The sequence below is a fragment of the Glycine soja genome, chromosome 4 (genome assembly GCF_004193775.1).
Source record: "Glycine soja cultivar W05 chromosome 4, ASM419377v2, whole genome shotgun sequence".
Taxonomy (NCBI): Eukaryota; Viridiplantae; Streptophyta; class Magnoliopsida; order Fabales; family Fabaceae; genus Glycine; species Glycine soja.
The window spans coordinates 42135477-42157580 of NC_041005.1; the positions used below are offsets into that span (position 1 = coordinate 42135477).

The 22104-nt window shown below is 36.4% G+C and overlaps 2 protein-coding genes across 2 annotated transcripts in view; one reads left to right on the forward strand and one right to left on the reverse strand.

The window, feature by feature from the left end:
• Positions 1-714: 714 nt before the first annotated feature.
• The window catches only part of LOC114409731, a 51041-nt gene continuing 29651 nt past the window's right edge, over positions 715-22104 (forward strand). Inside the window, exons 1-6 of the mRNA XM_028373306.1 lie at positions 715-850; positions 6052-6218; positions 6297-6361; positions 7436-7476; positions 7634-7722; positions 7799-7909. Of these exons, the coding sequence (XP_028229107.1) occupies positions 715-850; positions 6052-6218; positions 6297-6361; positions 7436-7476; positions 7634-7722; positions 7799-7909 (609 nt within the window). The remainder of the gene's footprint in view (positions 851-6051; positions 6219-6296; positions 6362-7435; positions 7477-7633; positions 7723-7798; positions 7910-22104) is intronic.
• Positions 11733-12576, reverse strand: LOC114409732 (WAT1-related protein At3g28050-like). Its single transcript, XM_028373308.1, has 3 exons — positions 12395-12576; positions 12150-12300; positions 11733-11904 (listed from the first exon to the last, which is right to left on the reverse strand). Exons 2-3 carry the CDS (start codon positions 12254-12256, stop codon positions 11751-11753), a joined length of 261 nt encoding a protein of 86 aa, XP_028229109.1. The 5' UTR covers positions 12257-12300; positions 12395-12576; the 3' UTR covers positions 11733-11750.

A 22104-nucleotide genomic window follows, 5' to 3' on the forward strand; every position in this document is an offset into this window, starting at 1 on the left:
GATACTTGGACTAGTCCTTCTGAAAAGGAAAACGGAGTGATGAATCCTTCTGTTTTTTTCTTTTTGTGTGTGTAAAGAGTGGAATTTTAAAAAGAAAAAAACAGAAGGAGACTGAAGGAAAAAAATTAAAAAGGAGAATGAATACGTAAACAAATCCATAAAAAGGAAAGAAGAAAAACTCCGTCATTTTTATTGATTTCCTTGGTATATCAACAAGCAAGCATATGTCCACTACTAAATCGTATGGATCATCTGAGGTAGTGTTATTTCATCTTAATCAAAAATCTCGATTTGAATTTTAATTATACATATTAAATATTTTGAAGGAAAATTTTATCGCCTAATAATTCTATTTGTCTCAGACTGCTCCAACGAACTAAAGGATACATGTGCTCTAATCTAAATAAAAAAAAGTAAACATGTGTTCAGAAAATGATTTTACAAACAAAATTATTGATTAGACATGATTATAAAGTTGTAGCCTATCCTATCTTATTTATTTATATTATTTTAAAAATAAAAATATTTACGAAGAATTGGAGGAAAAAAAAAACTAGTTTGTTGGAGTGATGGAGTCTTATGCCCATGTATCACGTTAGCTAACTATTAGAACTTAGGAATAATGAATCAGCAAAAGGGTGGTGATGACACTGATTTGGTTGGGACTGTACTACTCACTAAGTTAATCTTTGATATTGTTTGCCGTACAAAGTGATGACGGGTAAGACTCTGAACTTGAGCCATTCCAAAACGGTGGTTTTGATCTGGTTCATCTCCGCTTTCTGCTTCTTCACCTTGTTCAAAATGGCCCTCTACAACTCATCACAAACTCCTTCATCAACGTCTTTAGGTAAAATTGTATTAGTTATTATTGTTGGAAATAAGGCTTTTTATGTTTAGGAAAAATGTTTAGGAATATTGGAGACTTTGAATAGAAACTTGATAGGAAGAAGAATTCTTTATGGAGGAGAGAACTTTGTATTTTTGCTTGATACAAATGTGTAGGATTACATCTCTATTTATACTACTCTAAGGAGAACTCTAGACACACTAATTCTAGAGAGTTCTCAACTCTAGAGATCAAAGAGTATTCTAGAGAATATTACAACCATAAGAAATATCTAGACACTCCAAACACTACAAGAATTCTCTAGAAACATGACCCATAATTACTTAAACCTAAAATAACTAAGTCCAAGGAACCAAATAATTAATTTAGGCCCAAATCAAGTTTATATTTCAACATCCCCCCTTAAACTTGATTTGTGACTCCAAGCATACTCCTTAGCTTCACGAAAGTTTCCAACTTGAGTGGCTTGGTGAAAATGTCAGCAGCTTGATCTTGAGATATCACATACTTCAACTTTACCTCCTTCTTCTCAATGCATTCTCTTATGAAGTGGTAACGGGTGTCGATGTGCTTACTTCTTTCATGAAAGACTGGATTCTTTGCCAAAACGAGTGATGATTTATTGTCAACACATATTTCCATAGGTTCTTCTTGTGGCATTTTTAACTCTTTCAACAAATTCCTAAGCCAAATTGCATGACAAACGCATGATGTGGCAGCGACATACTCGGCTTCACAAGTTGATAGTGTGACTATTGGTTGCTTCTTTGACATCCAAGTGAAAGCAGTATCTCCCATAAAGAACACAAAACCAGTAGTGTTCTTTCTATCATCCAAGTCTCCACTCCAATCGCTATCACTATAGCCAACAATGTTATAATTGTCAGAAGAGTAATAGTACAAGCCAAAGTTTGTTGTACCTTTGATGTATCAAAGGATTCTCTTTGCCGCCTTGAAGTGAGTTGTGGTTGGAGCTTCCATGTAGCAACTTACTACTCCTACAGCATAGAGAATATTCGGCCTTATACATGTCAAGTAACGTAAACTTCCAACCAAACTTTTGTAAAGAGTTGGATCCACATTCTCTCTTTTTTCATGCTTGCTCAACTTGCTGCCACATTCCATCGGGGTGCCAACTGGATTGGCGTCATCCATCTTGAACTTCTTAAGGACTTCTTTGGCATAGTCTTCTTGGGTGATGAAAATTCCTTTGTCTTCTTGTTTTACTTCGATGCCGAGATAATATGCCATGAGCCCCATATCCGTCATCTCAAATTCATTTGACATATCTTTTTTGAACTCTTCGAACATGCTTGGATTGTTCCCTGTAAAGATCAAGTCATCTACATACAAACACACAATCAAAATATCTCCACTTTGCGCTTTGATATAAAGTGCATGCTCATATGGACACTTGATGAAGTTCTTGTCTTGAAAGTACTTGTCGATTCGAACATTCCAAGCTCTCGGTGCTTGCTTGAGACCGTACAACGCCTTCTTCAACTTCAAGACTTTTTCTTCTTTCCCTTTTACTTCATAGCCCAGTGGTTGCTCAATATAAACTTCTTCTTCGAGAAAACCATTCAAGAAGGCTGACTTCACATCCATTTGATAGATCTTCCATTTATTTTGGGCTGCCAAAGAAATGATCAGTCTAATAGTTTCAAGACGAGCAACAGGAGCAAATACCTCATCATAGTCAATTCCTTGTCTTTGACTATAGCCTTTAGCCACTAATCTTGCTTTGTATCTCTCCACATCTCCTTTAGCATTCTTTTTTGCCTTGTACACTCATCTTACTCCGATTGCTTTGTGTCCTCTTGGAAGTGTAGTAAGTTCCCACGTATCATTCTTCGTGATTGACTTGATTTCTTCGTCCATGGCGTCTTTCCACTTTATGTTTTCTGCCGCTTCTTGATAGCTTAGAGGCTCACAATTACCAAAAAGACAAAAGAGGTTAATGTCATTTAGATTTTTGGTTACCTCATAAATCTCTTCAATGCTCCTTAGTGGCGGTGTCCTCTCACTTGAACTTGTTTAATCCAGCCTTGGTGTCGGTGAGGCAGGTGGTGTAATATGTTCCTCTATGATTGGTTGTTCAATTTCATCATCTTCTTCAAAATAAGGAAGAAAATCATACTTATCTTCTTGAACACTCCAATCCTAAAAATCTTCTTCGTCGAACTCCACGTCGCGACTTATGACGATCTTTCTACTATTTGGATTATAGAGCTTGTACCCCTTGGATCTTGAGTCGTAACCCACAAACATGTACTTCTCACTCTTATCATCGAGCTTTGTCCTCTTTTTGTCTGGAACATGGGTATAGGCAATGCTTCCAAACACTTTGAGGTGAGAGATCCTGGGCTTCCTTCCACTCCATGCTTCTTGTGGTGTCTTCTCATGCACGCTTCTTGTTGGGAAATGATTTGTTAGGTAAACTGCACATGCCACTGCTTCAGCCCAAAACTCCTTCGGCATCTTCTTGCTCTTGAGCATGCTTCGCACCATGTTAAGTATGATCCGGTTCTTTCTCTCTGCTACTCCATTTTGTTGTGGCGATATTGACACTATCAGTGGGCGACGAATTCCATGGTCTTCACCATATTTGTTGAACTTATTTGAAGTGAACTCTCCTCCTCGATCAGATCTCATGGCCTTGATGGAAAGACCACTTTCTTTCTCCATGAGGGCTTTGAACTTCTAAAAGTTTTCAAACACTTCTGATTTCTCCTTCAAGAAATAAACCCAGGTTTTTCTGGAATAATCATCAATAAAGAGGAGAAAGTACTTATTCTTACCAAATGAATTAGGTTTGATTGGTCCACAGACAACGGTGTGTATGAGCTCTAGCGGCTTTGTTGCTCTTGTTGTTGATTCCTTTGGAAAACTTTTACGAAATTGCTTCCCAATTAGACATCCTTCGCAAAGTTGGTCTGGGTGGTTGATGCTAGGCAAGCCTCTCACCATCTCCTTCTTCGCTAAACGTTCTAGACCGTCGAAGTTGAGGTGCCCGAATCGTAGATGCCATAGCCACGAAGAGTCGGTATAGCAAGCCTTGAGACACTTTACCACATCATTTTGAATGTTCAAGAGGAACATTCTATTCTTTGACATAGGCACCTTAGCAATCAAGTTATGTCTACAATCTCTTAAGAAAAGACTATGTTCTTTCAAATGGATGTCATAGCCTTTCTCTAATAATTGTCCCAAGCTCAAAATATTATTCTTCATATTAGGCACATGGTAGACATTGGATATGAATTGATGACTCCCATTCTTCAAACGTATGAGAATTTTACCTTTTCCTTTGACTGGTATCTTTGAGTCGTCTCCAAATGAGACATCACCAGTTGCCGCTTCATTGATCTCCATGAACATGCTTTGATCGCCGCACATGTGGTTGCTTGCGCCGGTGTTGAGGTACCACTTATTTCTTTTCTCTTCAAATTTGTTTTGGCACGCGAGTAGCAAAGTTTCTTCTTCTCCGCCTTTTTCTTCTACAAAGTTAGTTTTCTCTTCAACCTTCTTCGAGAATCTACACTCGGATGCGTAGTGACCAATCTTGTTGCAATTGAAGCACTTGATTTGTGATTTGTCATACCTCGACCATGAATTTCCTCTTCCACGACCTCTTGTTACTTGTGGATTCCAACTTCTTTCTCCATTGTTGAATTTGTTGGAGTGGTTGTTGTAACCACCTCTTCCTTCTCCTCCATGTCCTCGTCCACGTCCACGATCTTGGCCGCGACCTCGTCCTCTTTGGCTCTTGTAATTTGCATAGTTTGCTTCCTTTACGTTGAGTTGTAGTAGTTGCTCCGTAGCCTCCTTTTGTTTAATTTTTCTCTTTTGTTTTTCTTCGTATGCTTGTAAGGAACCCATGAGTTGCTCAATAGTCATGGTCTTTAAATCCTTGTTTTCTTCAATGTTGGTAACAATGAAGTCAAAACTTGGATTTAAAGTTCGAAGTATTTTTTCAATGACCTTCACCTCATCAACATCTTCACCATTTCTTTTAAGTTGATTGACTACGGCCAATACTCGAGAAAAATAATCAGAAATTGACTCGGACTCCTCCATAAACAAACGCTCAAAGTCACCTCTAAGAGTTTGAAGATGAATCTTTTTTACCTGCTCAACTCCTTTGTTGCAAGTTTGAAGCTTATCCCATGCTTCTTTGGCCGTCATTGCGTTGGATATCTTCTCAAATGTATCTTCATCCACCGATTGATAAATGAGAAAGAGAGCTTTCTTGTCTCTCTTTCTTGACTCCTTCAACGTCTCCTTTACACCTTGGCTTAACGAGGCTTCATCTTGCTCCTCAAAGCCATTCTCTATGATATCCCACACATCTTGAGCTCCTAGTAGCGCCTTCATCTTGATACTCCAATTATCATAGTTGTTCTTGTGAGCATCGGCATTTGGAAAGGAAAACCTCCATTCGCCATCTTTTGAGGATCTTGAAGCTCTGATACCACTTTGTTGGAAATAAGGCTTTTTATGTTTAGGAAAAGTGTTTAGAAATATTGGAGACTTTGAATAGAAACTTGATAGGAAGGAGAATTCTTTATGGAGGAGAGAACTTTGTATTTTTGCTTGATACAAATGTGTAGGATTACATCTCTATTTATACTACTCTAAGGAGAACTCTAGACACACTAATTCTAGAGAGTTCTCAACTCTAGAGATCCAAAGAGTATTCTAGAGAATATTAAAACCATAAGAAATATCTAGACACTCCAAACACTACAAGAATTCTCTAGAAACATGACCCATAATTACTTAAGCCCAAAATAATTAAGTCCAAGGAACCAAATAATTAATTTAGGCCCAAATCAAGTTTATATTTCAACAATTATCTCCCTTTTATTACCAATCAATTTTCAAACTTTTGTTTACACCAGGTTCAGTTCGGTTGGTTTGTTATGTTCTGTTTATGCTTGTGTCTGTGTTTCCATTTATGGTAGATTTTACTTTTGTGACAATTGTCTAGAGTGTCTTCAATTTGGGTCATTAAATGTTTGTCAAATTGCCAATTATTTGGCCTTCCCAAGACAAGGTTTAACTTTTAGAGTGTGTTCTTATGCTTAACGTGATAATTCCGTGTAAAGATGGTATCTTGGAAGTGGGTTTTATTCAAAATTTGATTTGAGGGGATATATATGCGAGTTTCTTGCTAAATTTAGAAGGGTCTATCTCAGATTCTCCAAATTCAAACACGGGGCAAAGATCAAAGTTGTATGATAAGATGGGGAGAGATCTGGATGAGCATGGAGCTGCTTTCCTGAAACATGGTGAAACCTCTCAGTCATTGTCTCTTTCCGATATATTCACACTGAAGGATGGATCTGTAACACCTGCTCTGAAGGTGACATGTTAACAACAGTTTAGGCTGTGCTTCATGGAATTGTTTGGGCAGCAACTGATGACTATTTTCCATGTGCAGCCAGCAAATCCTCCTGTGCGGGCTAATGTATTGTATTTGAGCACTGAATTCTCTGTACCTATCGCGTAAGCATTAATAATTTGACTCCTGGATTTTATTGATGATCATTTTATGCACCTATGCTTAGCTGAAGACATAATTCTTCTGAATTTGGCCATGGTTTTGAATTGGATGATAATGCTTAGATAGTCATTTAAAAATTGTTTTTTCTTTACATGATATAGGCTGCATCGTCTAATTGTTGCTGGTAAATTCTTTTATTTTGATGTATTGAAAACTTGCATGTCACAAACAAACCATTCATAGGATTTATAATATAGCACTCTTGGTCATGATGTTGATAAGATTTAGTGTTTCCTGGGAATTTGAAAGTTGTATTGTATCTTAAGCCAAGAAATATCTTTCTGAACCCATACGTGTATGTGTCATCTTACTTTTAAAACGGGGTTATGCCAGAGATTCATGCTCCCAGTTAGCATAAGAGGAAATGGAGATTTGAAATAAGTTTTGTCAAAATTATTGCATAAAATTTCGGGATCAATTCATACCTCATGTATTATCATTGTATGGTATAGGCCTCTTTCGGTAAGCTAATCCAAGAGCAAGGTTTATCTGTTTAACCTTACAATACTGGTTCTTTTCTTTCTAACATTTTTACGGCAAGGTTTTATATGTATTGGTGTACAACTGTAGATTCTCTTACGGATGAATGTGTCTTTTTTAAAATACTTACTAATTTTGCTGGAAGTGACCATTTCTTGTTTAAGGTGCAAATCTCCTAATATGGTTCTATTTAGGGAAAAAATGATCACTTGAGTGGTTGGAAGAATCAAGGAGTGTATCAGTTTGAAACTCAATAAGTAAATTGTTATAGAGATCAATGCTTTAAAATTGATTCAGACTAAAACTTCACCAGGTTAAAGTTTGAGTATATCCAATTTTTTTCTTTTGCTCTCCTGGAAAGTGGAACATTGCATACCACATTTGTTAATTATAATTGTAGAAAGGATGATAATTTATCTTCAGTTTCACGTATCCTTCTTTACTTTTATCTTTATATTCTTTGATTTAATTCTTTTATTACTTCATGTCAAACAATTTGGTATTCATATAACACATGCACGGTTTGTATGACACAGGGAGGCTGTCAAAAATGTTTTTAATCCATACTTTGATAAAGGTAAGGTATTGTTGGATCAACGTCTAGCTTGACAGTGATAACAAAATTCTGATTTGTTCACTGGTCTATATCTTTGCACTTTAAACATGCCTGTGCTGCTTCAACCTTCTCTTCATCTTGTTTTATTTATTGGAATTCTTACATGTGTGTCAATTAGCAATCTGGTTTCAGAACTCTAGTCTGTACCATTTTAGCATGTTCCATGCCTCCCATCATATTGTACCTGTACCTGCCACCAAAGAAGAGGTATACTTCAATTGTGCATGTCTCAGTTTCTTCTTGGCAATTTCCTGACTAAGCTCATTGGAATCTTTTGTGTCAGATAGAAGCTGAAGCATCTTCTGTGGAAGTTGTTGCAGCAACACTCTGCCCTTTGAAAATTGTTTTGGATAGGGTTTTGACTTCAACTGGGGTGCTCCTGGGTTGCTGGCAGGTTGTTTCCCGTAATCTAAAGGATTTGTTTCATTAACCTTGACACATGTATTATAGACTGGATAGTATTAATGAGCATTATCCAATTTCTTGATGCTAGTCCCCTACCCCTACCCCATCTCTCTCTCTCTCATACACCAAAAAAAGGCGGTGCAATATATTGAGTTCTGTTAAGTGAAGTGAAATTTTAGAATGGTAAAGCTTGTCCAACATAGAAAATTGTTAGCTTTTGACCTCAAGTGGTTCAGTCTTCTAAATTTTCTATGTTACAACAAAAGTGAAGATATCTATAACATTCTTAGGTTCATACTTGTATGGTTCATTCAGTGTTTGAAGATATCTATAACATGGGTCACTTGATTAATCAAATTTCAAAGGTTAATGTTCATGTGAATTTAAAATTCGTGCATACGTATGGGTCACTTGATTAAGGGAACTTCAAAGGTTGATGTTTATGCAAATTTAAAACCTGTGCATACGCTGAATCACTTGATTAAGGAAACTTCAAAGGTTGATGTTCATGTAAACAATTATTTCAAATCATAAAATTAACAAACTATATTAAGATGAATCTCATGAGACTCAAATATAATAAAGAAAATAAATGTTTAAAACTAAAAGGGTTAAAAAGTAAAAAGAAAGTGTAGCTAAATTGAGAATTGAAATTTCAAATAAGTCAAATAGTTTTTTTTATAAACATATGGCAGCATGTCAATTATAATACAAATTACTCCATATTTATATTTGTCAACTCACATAACAATAAGTTGATTGTTAATTTATATTTAAACACTTGAATTTCAAGCACTTCAACAATGACCACAATATTTTCTCTAATTACATGCAATAACAGGGAAAAATTATCAATTTCAAATCCATGTTCATGTTCTATTAGCTGCAATATCTTACCAACTTAAATTTAAAAGACAATGCAAAAGAATAGGACTCATCACCATCCCTATGACATTTTTCTCATTTCCATTCACTTCACCACCAAAAAAATTCAAGCGAAAAATGAGAGGAAGACTAACGTCTTCAAATCCCGTGGTTGACCTGACCTACTCATGGTGGAGAGAAGGGATCACAGAAGCGAACGAAGAAATATGATAATTGCATGTCTGCAATTGTAAAGAAGAAAATGAAACACAAATTAATAAAAATGAAAAAAGAAGACATAAATCCATAGCACAATAGCATGAAATTTGAAGTTGAAGTACCTTGTACCTTCTATCAAAATAATAATAATAATAATAATAATAATAAACATGCATAAAACAAAGCACAAAGAAAGAATCTTGCAAGCAAGAAAATCAGAAAGGGGAAAAAACCGAAAAAAAATCAGTAAAAAAGAAAAAATATGAAACAAACAAAAATAACTAAATAATAATAATAATAATAATAATAATAATAATAATAATAATAATAATAATAATAATAATATAAAAATAATAATAACAATAATAATTATAACAATAATAATAATAATAATATAAATGTTTTTTTAGCATAACTTGTTATCTTCTCTTCCAATCTCTTTTTCTTGGCTTTTTATCTCTCTAGGAATTGTCGAAACCTCTTGCAAAACCAAATAATAGAACAAATAACAAAAAATAATTTTAACATTTATAATATAAATGTTTACAACAAACAAAAATCAGACAATTGCAGATAGATCTGGCTTAATAATAATTAGATTCTAATCCAACTAAAGATAAAAGTTAAGAAAGGAAAAAACAAAAATCAATTACCTTCTTCCTAGATTTTACATAGGTATTCAACATTTAACTCAGCCAAATTTTTGTACTCAAGCAAAAAGGAAGCAGAGAATCATGTGTATTTTCTCAGCATTATCACAACCAATTGTAAAGAAAAAATTTCAAATGACCAGGGAATGAAGGGCGGGGAATAAAAAGGGAATAACAATGATTTAAAATTTCAAGTTAGATGTTACAACTTCACACCATCTTGCAATGAAGATGAAATATATGTAATCAAAATTTATATAACTATCAAACAGCCATTAGAGGGATAATCTAATAAAAAAAATTCATGGACCTACAGCGAATATGCAAAATCATGAAAGCATATGTAGATAGCAAGGAATAGTAGATAACCATCAAAGCAGTGATAGTCACCTATTTTATACACGGCAAGTCCATGAACTTAAAATTCAAACCTAAAGTAATTTTGGACAAATAAAAAAATCATATCACAGCCTCTCTTCTAGAATAAATCACATAATCAGAATGTTATTCATATAGCATAAATGTCATATCATAGCACAAACACTCAATTTCCAATCCTTCCATAACATATAGTTGCATTGATTTCAGTTTCATATCCACTATAGCAGCCCAATGATTTAATGAATAATACTTTTAGTCCTTTTAAAATAGACTATCTCCTGGTGGGATAAGACTATTATTGTTAGATTACCTCAAACAACTTCACTACACTAAGGTTGACTTATATGTGGGTATTTTGGAGGGATACATTAATACGCCTAGGGGATGCGTAAGACATCTAATCTTATTAAAAATATATAGGAAGATTCAAAAGTATAGACAACATGAGTTTTCAAAATCCTCCAGTTGCCGACCAAAGCATTAGGAATATACTATTCATTTGTAAACCATTGAAACAAACTCATTGTCATATAGGTAACTCGATCTTAACTTATGTCTCTTTTATAATTATTTTTAAAATTTAATTTGATTTTTTTATTTTATATTTTAGTTATTTTAATTATTTATCTTATATAGATTTACTTTTGTTGTTTATTTTTCATTCAATTTAATCTTCTGATTCATTCTAATCATTTAAGAATTAATTTTTTTTATAGAAATAAAGTCAAGAGGAAGGGAAAAAATTGAATAATTTTTTTAAAATGGTAGTCCCAATCAATGATACTTGTTAATCACCCACGTTCCATTATAAAAGATTATAAAAGTAAATTTATTGTCAGTAAAGTACATAGCAATATAGCCAAATGCATGATACTGAAGGATGTTTACTGAATTACAATATTCTCTCTCACTGAATTACAGTATTCTTTCTCCACCTGTGGGAACTGCTTTCCTCATCCACAAAAAGTCTTTTATATATACACCTTAAGAATAGGGGTGCGTGAGTCTCAAGGAAATGAGTGAATTCTTGCTCTCTTGGAAATATCAGCCGGGTACCTAGCCGAATGAATGGAACAGGAAGTGTTAAAAGGCAAGCAACAAAAGTGTATGCCAGGACCAAATAAGGGATCGATATCTTGTAAGTTTAGGAACAGAAACATTACTTATCTATGTTTCATCATTTAAATAACCACTATATTAAGATGAATCTCATGGGATGATTCACAATTGCACATATAAAATATAAAAATAACATGATTAGCCAAAGACAAAGAACTTCACAATTGCACAACCCAAGACCCTCTCTGGACATGCAAATATCTTGATTGAACAAAGAAGGATCGCAATTAAATTTGTAAAAAAGGAGAATACTAACTAACCAATGGTCTGCAATGGCTGGAAATGCAGAAGCAAGATATATGAGAATAGCACGACTGAAATCGTAAAGAAGAAAATGAAGTCAAGAAATTCCAAAGGATAAATTCTTTATTTTCTATCGTACGCCTTCTTTGCTGGGCTGGGCCATATAGCTAATAGAATACTTATTCAGCTGTACAAATGAAACAGTGTGAATGATATTAACAAAAAGAAAGATAAAGGAAAGATAATAATGCCCGATAATCTATAGCAGCGGCAATTCAATTAGAATACAATTGAATTGGAATTTCCCTGGACATGTGCTTTGTGTCTCATTTGAACTAAAGAATTGCTATGATTCTATTCCTCCATTCTCTTGTTCTCCAAAAGAGGGACAACGGGCGAGTATGATTCCGAGTCATCATAGACTTCACACTCTTCCTTTGCTTGCTCTTGGCTTTTCCCCCAAATAACAGCATAAAAACCAATAACCGCTATGGCTGCTCCAAGCACACTGTATATAAACAAAACCATACTTACATAATTGTATTCCTTCCAAGATTAAAGTATTTTTAAGTTGCATTCACACACACGCAAACAAAAGGTCCCCCTTTCATAATTGTAGTCCTTAGACTAAAGTATTTTTTAAATTGCATTCATTCACACGAAAACAAAATGCTCCCATTAATAAAATCATAAGTCCATAAGTGGACACACCTCCAATTTTTCTTATGATTGAGACATGAAAGAAACGTATACCTTCCAAGATAGATAGAGTCACCAAGAAAGGCAATTCCCATGATGACCGCAAAGATGATTCCAATTGGCTTAAACATTGCAACATAGAGAGGGCCCTTCTTGCTCATGACCCATATATGAACAATACTTCGAAGGGATACCCAAAAATTGCCTACATTAAGAAGCAGATCAAGTTAATCGAAATTCAGAGCAAGAAATAGAAGACTCATGCTGATATAGGAAATAGTATCACCATTTATTCTTACTTGCAATGCAATAGCTATCAAATTCACATCAAATCCTAATCTCAAAGCTTTTGGATCCGTTACCGAAATCAGTCAAGGTGGGATAGATAGCATAGCAACTAATGTACCGCGAGTGAGCACTATCACAAGCTCTGCAGGGTAATTTCTGATTATCCATGTCTACAAACATCAAAGAAAGTAAAAGTGTTTTTGTTATGGGGGAAACAAAATGGATGGGGCAGTGTTTTTGTTATGGTCTTGGCTGAAATATTTAGAGAAGGATTTTACCACTCACTATAATCAGTGGTATTCAAATCTTAGGTCTAGATTTTGCATTAGTAGCAGATATCACTGTAGGTCAAATATATGTACAGTTTTTTGTGTGGTTACATTCTGCTCTGGATCAACAATTGGCTGATTTGTATGTAGCAGAAATGTAATCTGAAGCTTGTACCTATTAGTACCTCTGGTATATTGCAAATTTAAAAAAAAAACTTGTGGAATGGCTTAAGAAATGACCCGTGCGTCCATGCTTTGCTATCACTTGGCCACCTCGTACCATTTTGCTTCCTTTTGTTTTAAACATAACTGACACAATGTCACTTCCTTCACTAACCTGAAGCCAAGCTAAATTATGGAGAAGGGAGGAAAAATAATCACTCAAAATGTTTCAAAAAAACAATGACCAATATGGAACATTCATGAAATGAATGCTAGTGAAAGAGATGTCATATAACTCAACAATAGAGAAAGTGAAGTTACTAGAAAAGGTGTATAGCATTCCTTTCTTAAGTTGGACCTTCTGAGAGAAACTATCCAATGGATGTGTTCTGTTGTGAGCAACAATGAATCTACTGCTTGCATTCGATATTCGCTCCTTGATTGCTCCTTTTCCAAATACCGTCCAACCCTCTATGTTGTGATCAAATCCTGGATGGTTCTGCCAAACACTGGTTGTTTTCAAAGCAATGGCAACACCAGTAAGCTTGTGTATTAACTGCTGACAGAAACTACCAAATACATATAAACTATCAAAATAACATGAGTAGCCAAAGTCAAAGAACTTCATAATTGCACAACCCAAGACTCTTTCTGTACATTCAAATATCTTGATTCCACAAAGAAAGATTGCAATTAAATTTTTAAAAAGGGAGAATACTAACTAACCAATGGTCTACATTAAATTTCAAACATAAGTAATAATATTTTTTTCAGCCAATTTTGCTAACCGGCAAGTTTGATTTGTGATTTTAACGGGCTGGCCCGCAGAACACTATAATTTGAAAGAAAAATGGGAATTGAGAATTAACTAATGAATAAGCATTTAAAATTTATACTTGAAAGTTAAGACATTATATAAGACTTTCATATTTAGTCACTGTATTTAGTTGAGAATGTTTTTGGTAGTATTTTGGTGAGACTTTTAACATTAAAATCACCAAAATGGCCCCCAAAATAAATCTTAAACAATGCAGTATTGTGGGAGTAAACAGGGGTTTTCAATCACTAATCAAAGTTGTGCCCGCTGATACCACAAAGCAAATAGCCGTGAATGTGGCTGCAATCCACAGCACCCCAGGCAATGGATGGGCTTCAATGGAGGGGCCCACAGCCGCAACACAACAGTGTAGCACCACTATAGACAGCTCTGCTTATAATCCAGGCCACAAACTTGGCAATTAACCTTAACAGACATCAGAAAAATAACAATAGCAAAATCATCAATTTTGTGCACAACTAAGATGCACACTTGAATTTAGACCCTAAATATAGCTTCAAATAAAAGAATTAAGGCAACAAATCAAATATAATGGAAACAAAATTCTGACCTACACAACACTCAATCAATAGATCTTGGGCATCTCTTGCAACACGTACATCCGGGGGTAACATCTCTTTAATAATTTTTGACATTGTTGCTGCCAAAAAATTAGAGATTTTGTAAGCAATAGAACAGTGATGCATTACCAAGAAAGAGAGAACATTGAGATTCACTACCAAGTACAATAAGAATTAAAGTAACCAAACATCGCAATGCATAATTAATTAGGAGCATTATATCAATTAAACCTATTAAAAAAAACATCAACCGGTCTTCTGATGATTAATGTTAAGAAGAGATTGTTTTGATATGACCACAATTCACTTTAAAGCTTTATAAATTGATAACAAAATAAGCACATGCAATTGTCCGTACAGCTAAGGTACGGATCAAACCAAGAAATGTGCATGATTTAGAAGAAAAAAAGGCAAAATAAAGCAAGTCAAAGAAATTTATTTTCGGGCTGTGCCTCATCATGAGTTGTTCCTTTTGGGGCTGTGCCTCGTCATGAGTTGTCTCACTGCTTTCTCTTCTTCCCCATTTTTTGCTAGAAAATCTGCCATACCCAAGAACCAAAATCATATAACAAAAATGATACTGAAATTATATGCATAATAAACTTACGTTTGCGCTTCAGCAGTTTAAGTTTCAATCTCTTCTTCAATTGAATTTTTCCCTGATGATCTACTGGTATCTTTGGTATCCCCTCCTTTATAATAACTGCTTGTTATAGTCTTGAATCGCTCGTGTCCAGCTCCATCCCACTAAACAAAACACAACAAATGACTCCAAGCTTGGCATGCATGTGGCCATAATCATGAATATGATCAAGTGAAATGATGATTTCGCTTCAAAAATATTAATTGAAAATACATTATTTTCATTAAGCAATATTTAAATACATTCTATAATCTAATTATGAAACATAGAAAAATCAAATGCAATTCAATTTCAACACAATAAAGTAATCATAAACAATCAATTACAGACTTATATACCTTGTATTAGATTCATGTATACCATTACCATATCTTGCACTTATTTAGTTATATACTTCCGGTAAAATGTAAAATAAGGCGCTATTTATCGGTTCAATTTGGATGTTCATGACTTCATGGCCAGAAACGACACGAAAATAATTATATAATAGTAAATTACTGGGATTGAATATAATAATAAACCAAATCATCGGAGGGATAACATTTGGAAAGTCCTAACACTGCTATATGATCGTTGACAATGCCACACTACTAGAAAAGAGATTTTCTACGTCACTGTTTTTACGTCGGTTATACGAAAACCGATGTAGTAAATAAAGCGGTGACATTTTTGTAAATAATTATAGCTTTTTAAAGACGGGTACTTTAAAACCGGCTTAAAAAATGCTTTACGAGAGCGGTTTTAAAAAATCGTCTTTGAAAACTTGTGTTTTCCAATTTGTATGCTAACGTGGCACGTTATAACTGGATAAGCTTTGACAACCCTCTATCTTACTTTTTCTTGTATCGTGACTCTTCGTTGCCATCATAGAGAGCGGGGCAGAGAGAAGAAACACTCTCTGGCCTCTCATCTTCGAGCTTCGATGGAGATGAGCGTTGCAAGGCTAAAGAAGGACGAGATCCAGAGGCTGAAGAAGGAGATCAATTAGCTCCGACGTCCGGCGACAGAGCTGCATGACTCAGAGACAAGCGCGACGCTGAAGAACCTCCTCGAAGAGGGAGAAAGAATGGTGACATTCCTAGAGACGAGCGCGCCAGCACCACCATCACCATCGCTGATGTTATTCAAACCCTAACCCTCCTCACCCTCACCCTCAACCCGTTTTGCTCGTCTTTTCCTGTGGGACCGCCTTCAACGACGTCGTCGAGGAGCTCAAGAATTTCACCACCCGCATCGCTCACGTTCTCCCCATTTCTGACGATGGAGGAAGCACTGCTGAGATTGTTCGTGTGTTGTCAGTACTGCGTTATGTTAAATTAATAATTATGATTACTAGTGTTTCTACATTTGGGAATTTTTGTGGAACCAAATTTCGGGGGCGAGGAATTAGGGATTTCGATTGATTGGGTGTGTGCGTGCGTTGCAGGTGGTCCTGCTGTTGGAGACATACATTCCAGGTTTTCGACCGCCACTATGGTGCCTTCCACGCCACCAACCACGTTGCGGTCGAAGAAGTTAAAGTTTTTTTAACTCTCTTCTTCTCTTTTTCTAATCCTTTCACTTCACTCATCTTTTTTTTCCCATTTTCCCTATTTTCATCATCCTATGCATTTTTCTCCGATTCCGATTCATGCATTTTCCCACTGCTTTAGGACCATCCTTCAATACGACGTCGTATCTTCTTCCTAGGGTTTCTCTGAACCAATTCCTATGGCCATCAGAGGCGTCGATTTCAAGTGGTTAGTTAGTTCTCTCTTTCTATCGTATGAGCTTGATTTCAAGATCGCCTTCTTTTTTTCATTACAGTTTTGATTGAATGTAACTCATTCCTTGCAGGTACGATGACTTTTTCTTGTTAATGCTCGCCACCAGTGTGTATCCTTTCTCAATTCAGCTTCTGAATTTTCCTAATTTTGATGTCATTCTACATTTTCACTTGCCTCATCATTCCTTCCTTCTCTAGCCACTTTCTAATTTAATCTTAGTCAGTTCTATGAGAAACATTGAAAAAATAAATAAGAAATGTGTGTTCTTTAACCTCACTACTCGTAGAGTTATTGTGGCAATCAATTGGAAGCGGTATCATTCTTGAACGTATCCCCTGCATATATGGATTGTGGCGGGGTTTCCTTTCCTTATTTTAATTATTCCATTCAATATCACTATCTATTTCTATTTTTTCATATATGATAAGGTAGCCTCGTAAATGATCCCTCTCCTTTTCTTTCATTTGTGTTTAGGTCAACTACACCATTGTGTTTACTTTCCGGGTATTGATGTTTATTGATAACGGGCTTTCTACAAGAATGGGTTTGTAAGGCCTCCCATCCATGTTTTAATATAAATATTTTGGTTTTCTTCAATTTACATGCACTAATTTAATTGAAATTAGAGTATGATGGATAAGGTTTGGGTTCTCACCATTCTTGTATGTTTCTCGGTATGTTGAATTGAAGTTTAGCCATATTTATGAAGCACGGATACTTCTCCCTGTTCAAAATGTCACTGTGTGTCCGACATTTTTGTGATATGTAGCAGATGAAGTCAAATGATGTTTTAATTCATCAAGTCTCGGTACTAATTCAATTGCGCTTTTATGCCCCCTCCCCCTTTGTATGCTTCTAGAGATTTTGGTTGGCAACAGAGATATGCCTGTTTCTGTGGAAGAGTAGTTGTCCTTTCAATCCTTGTGTTGCTTCTTTATCCATTTCTTTGGGCTTGGACTGTAATTGGTACCCTGTGGTTCAGCAGTGCCAAGAATTGTGTATGTTTTATTCCTGTTTTACCTTTTAGTGTACTCTTGTTAACAAGCTTTTGATGCATAATGCAATTAATTACTTGCAGTTGCCTGAAGTGGTTAAAAAATGGGGCTTTCTCATCTGGTTACTTTTTAGCTATTGTGGACTCTTTTGCATTGCTTGCTTGTCTCTGGGTAAGCACTACTAGAAAAAGCCCAATTTACGACGCGCATTCTACATCGATTGTGCGAGCCCGTAGTAGTTTCTTGCACGGTGGCATTTTTGTAATATTAGCTTCTTCATCAACGACGGTGCTACAAAAGCACGTCGTTGAATAGTCCTTTCCCGTTTTTCCACTGCATTTTTTGGGAAGCACCGTCGTTGACTATCCCATCATTTAGTCACATGAAATTAAGCTTTCCCTCCCTGAACTTGGTGTGCTCACTCAGTTCTGAACTTCGCGCGCGTCACAACCTTCCCTTCTTGAGCTCAAGGTGTTCCTGGTAGCTACCTTCGACGCCGCCTCGCCCCTGACGTCGAACATCTTCGGCCGCCGTCACTTACCATGATCATGTAGGTAGGTGAGTCTCTGATTTCCCTAATTTTATTGTTACATATATGTTGAAAACCCTCCATTAGGGTACGCTTCCTGAAATGTCAAAGATTTCCTTCAAGGCCTTCATGGTCTTTAGTAGTTCTATGGCAGTTTTCGACCTTTTTGGAACATTAGGGTTTACTGAAATCGCAAACATTATGATATTTCACAGCATCTCTTGTCAAGTATAACTTAGGTTGTTGAGAGCAGTTGTGGTTCTCTGAATCAATTTTGAAATTCAACTTAATTAGCATCTCTTGTCAAGTATAACTTAATTAGCTTCTCTGACTTAACTCACTCCTGGGGAATATATGTGTAGTAGCTTCTGGATTCAAAGCTAAATTATGAAATTTAAGATGTTTGCTAGTAACAACTTTCTTACAGGAGTTTGGGAAGTTTATTGGGCAGTGTCAGTGGGAAGAAAGGTCAAGATGAATGAATGAATGGAGAGAAGAATTTTGAGATTTTGAGACTAAAATTTAAGCAAAACGGAAAGGGGTCCACCTTGGGTAGTTATTGGCAAACACAAGGTTGATGCACTTAAGTTAACAATGGATTTGATCTTTAAAATAGAACATGAACACTTCGAAGGCATGCTATGCTTGCTTTTGTCCCAGAAGTTGAAGAATTGAAAGCTTGTGTGATGAGACAATCGATCAGTACTTGACTATAACCCTTAAATTTTAGCTAATTCAAATTCCTCCCAATGACAGCTTCAAGCATTACGCATCCAAACTAGACATTGTTGATATTTGGGTTTGGATTTGTTGAAATATAAACTTGATTTGGGCCCAAATTAATTATTTGGTTCCTTGGACTTAGTTATTTTGGGCTTAAGTAATTATGGGTCATGTTTCTAGAGAATTCTTGTAGTGTTTGGAGTGTCTAGATATTTCTTATGGTTTTAATATTCTCTAGAATACTCTTTGGATCTCTAGAGTTGAGAACTCTCTAGAATTAGTATGTCTAGAGTTCTCCTTAGAGTAGTATAAATAGAGATGTAATCCTACACATTTGTATCAAGCAAAAATACAAAGTTCTCTCCTCCATAAAGAATTCTCCTTCCTATCAAGTTTCTATTCAAAGTCTCCAATATTCCTAAACACTTTTCCTAAACATAAAAAGCCTTATTTCCAACAAATTGGTATCAGAGCTTCAAGATCCTCAAAAGATGGCGAATGGAGGTTTTCCTCTCCAAATGCCGATGCTCACAAAGAACAATTATGATAATTGGAGTATCAAGATGAAGGCGCAACTAGGAGCTCAAGATGTGTGGGATATCGTAGAGAATAGCTTCGAGGAGCAAGATGAAGCCTCGCTAAGCCAAGGTGTAAAGGAGACGTTGAAGGAGTCAAGAAAGAGAGACAAGAAAGCTCTCTTTCTCATTTATCAATCGGTGGATGAAGATACATTTGAGAAGATATCCAACGCAACGACGACCAAAGAAGCATGGGATAAGCTTCAAACTTGCAACAAAGGAGTTGAGCAGGTAAAAAAGATTCGTCTTCAAACTCTTAGAGGTGACTTTGAGCGTTTGTTTATGGAGGAGTCCGAGTCAATTTCTGATTATTTTTCTCGAGTATTGGCCGTAGTCAATCAACTTAAAAGAAATGGTGAAGATGTTGATGAGGTGAAGGTCATGGAAAAAATACTTCGAACTTTAAATCCAAGTTTTGACTTCATTTTTACCAACATTGAAGAAAACAAGGATTTAAAGACCATGACTATTGAACAACTCATGGGTTCCTTACAAGCATACGAAGAAAAACAAAAGAGAAAAATTAAACAAAAGGAGGCTACGAAGCAACTACTACAACTCAACGTAAAGGAAGCAAACTATGCAAATTACAAGAGCCAAAGAGGACGAGGTCGCGGCCAAGATCGTGGACGTGGATGAGGACATGGAGGAGAAGGAAGAGGTGGTTACAACAACCACTCCAACAAATTCAACAATGGAGAAAGAAGTTGGAATCCACAAGTAACAAGAGGTCGTGGAAGAGGAAATTCATGGTCGAGGTATGACAAATCACAAATCAAGTGTTTCAATTGCAACAAGATTGGTCACTATGCATCCGAGTGTAGATTCTCGAAGAAGGTTGAAGAGAAAGCTAACTTCGTAGAAGAAAAAGGCGGAGAAGAAGAAACTTTGCTACTCGCGTGCCAAAACAAATTTGAAGAGAAAAGAAACAAGTGGTACCTCGACACCGGCGCAAGCAACCACATGTGCAGCGATAAAAGCATGTTCGTGGAGATCAATGAAGCGGCAACTGGCGATGTCTCATTTGGAGACGACTCAAAGATACCAGTCAAAGGCAAAGGCTTGCTATACCGACTCTTCGTGGCTATGGCATCTACAGTTCGGGCACCTCAACTTCGACGGTCTAGAACGTTTAACGAAGAAGGAGATGGTGAGAGGCTTGCCTAGCATCAACCACCCAGACCAACTTTGCGAAGGATGTCTAATTGGGAAGCAATTTCGTAAAATTTTTCCAAAGGAATCAACAACAAGAGCAACAAAGCCGCTAGAGCTCATACACACCGATGTCTGTGGACCAATCAAACCCAATTCATTTGGTAAGAATAAGTACTTTCTCCTCTTTATTGATTATTATTCCAGAAAAACCTGGGTTTATTTCTTGAAGGAGAAATCAGAAGTGTTTGAAAACTTTAAGAAGTTCAAAGCCCTCGTGGAGAAAGAAAGTGGTCTTTCCATCAAGGCCATGAGATCTGATCGAGGAGGAGAGTTCACTTCAAATAAGTTCAACAAATATTGTGAAGACCATGGAATCCGTCGCCCACTGACAGTGCCAAGATCACCACAACAAAATGGAGTAGCAGAGAGAAAGAACCGGACCATACTTAACATGGTGCGAAGCATGCTCAAGAGCAAGAAGATGCCGAAGGAGTTTTGGGCTGAAGCAGTGGTATGTGCAGTTTACCTAACAAACCGTTCTCCAACAAGAAGCGTGCATGAGAAGACACCACAAGAAGCATGGAGTGGAAGGAAGCCCGGGATCTCTCACCTCAAAGTGTTTGGAAGCATTGCCTATACCCATGTTCCAGACGAAAAGAGGACAAAGCTTGATGATAAAAGTGAGAAGTACGTGTTTGTGGGTTACGACTCAAGATCCAAGGGGTACAAGCTCTATAATCCAAATAGTAGAAAGATCGTCATAAGTCGCGACGTGGAATTCGACGAAGAAGATTGTTGGGATTGGAATGTTCAAGAAGATAAGTATGATTTTCTTCCTTATTTTGAAGAAGATGATGAAATTGAACAACCAATCATAGAGGAACATATTACACCACCTGCCTCACCGACACCAAGGCTAGATGAAACAAGTTCAAGTGAGAGGACACCGCGACTAAGGAGCATTGAAGAGATTTATGAGGTAACCAAAAACCTAAATGACATTAACCTCTTTTGTCTTTTTGGTGATTGTGAGCCTCTAAGCTATCAAGAAGCGGCGGAAAACATAAAGTGGAAAGACGCCATGGACGAAGAAATCAAGTCAATCACGAAGAATGATACGTGGGAACTTACTACACTTCCACGAGGACACAAAGCAATCGGAGTAAGATGGGTGTACAAGGCAAAGAAGAATGCTAAAGGAGATGTGGAGAGATACAAAGCAAGATTGGTGGCTAAAGGCTATAGTCAAAGACAAGGAATTGACTATGATGAGGTATTTGCTCCTGTTGCTCGTCTTGAAACTATTAGACTGATCATTTCTTTGGCAGCCCAAAATAAATGGAAGATCTATCAAATGGATGTGAAGTCAGCCTTCTTGAATGGTTTTCTCGAAGAAGAAGTCTATATTGAGCAACCACTGGGCTATGAAGTAAAAGGGCAAGAAGAAAAAGTCTTGAAGTTGAAGAAGGCGTTGTACGGTCTCAAGCAAGCACCGAGAGCTTG

Bases quoted from the DNA above. Each gene is read 5' to 3' on its own strand.
- LOC114409732 (XM_028373308.1), bottom strand. From the start codon at position 12,256: ATGAGCAAGAAGGGCCCTCTCTATGTTGCAATGTTTAAGCCAATTGGA. The intron at 11,905-12,149 runs GTATACGTTTCT...GTTTATATACAG, and splicing joins GACTCTATCTATCTTGGAAG to TGTGCTTGGAGCAGCCATAG.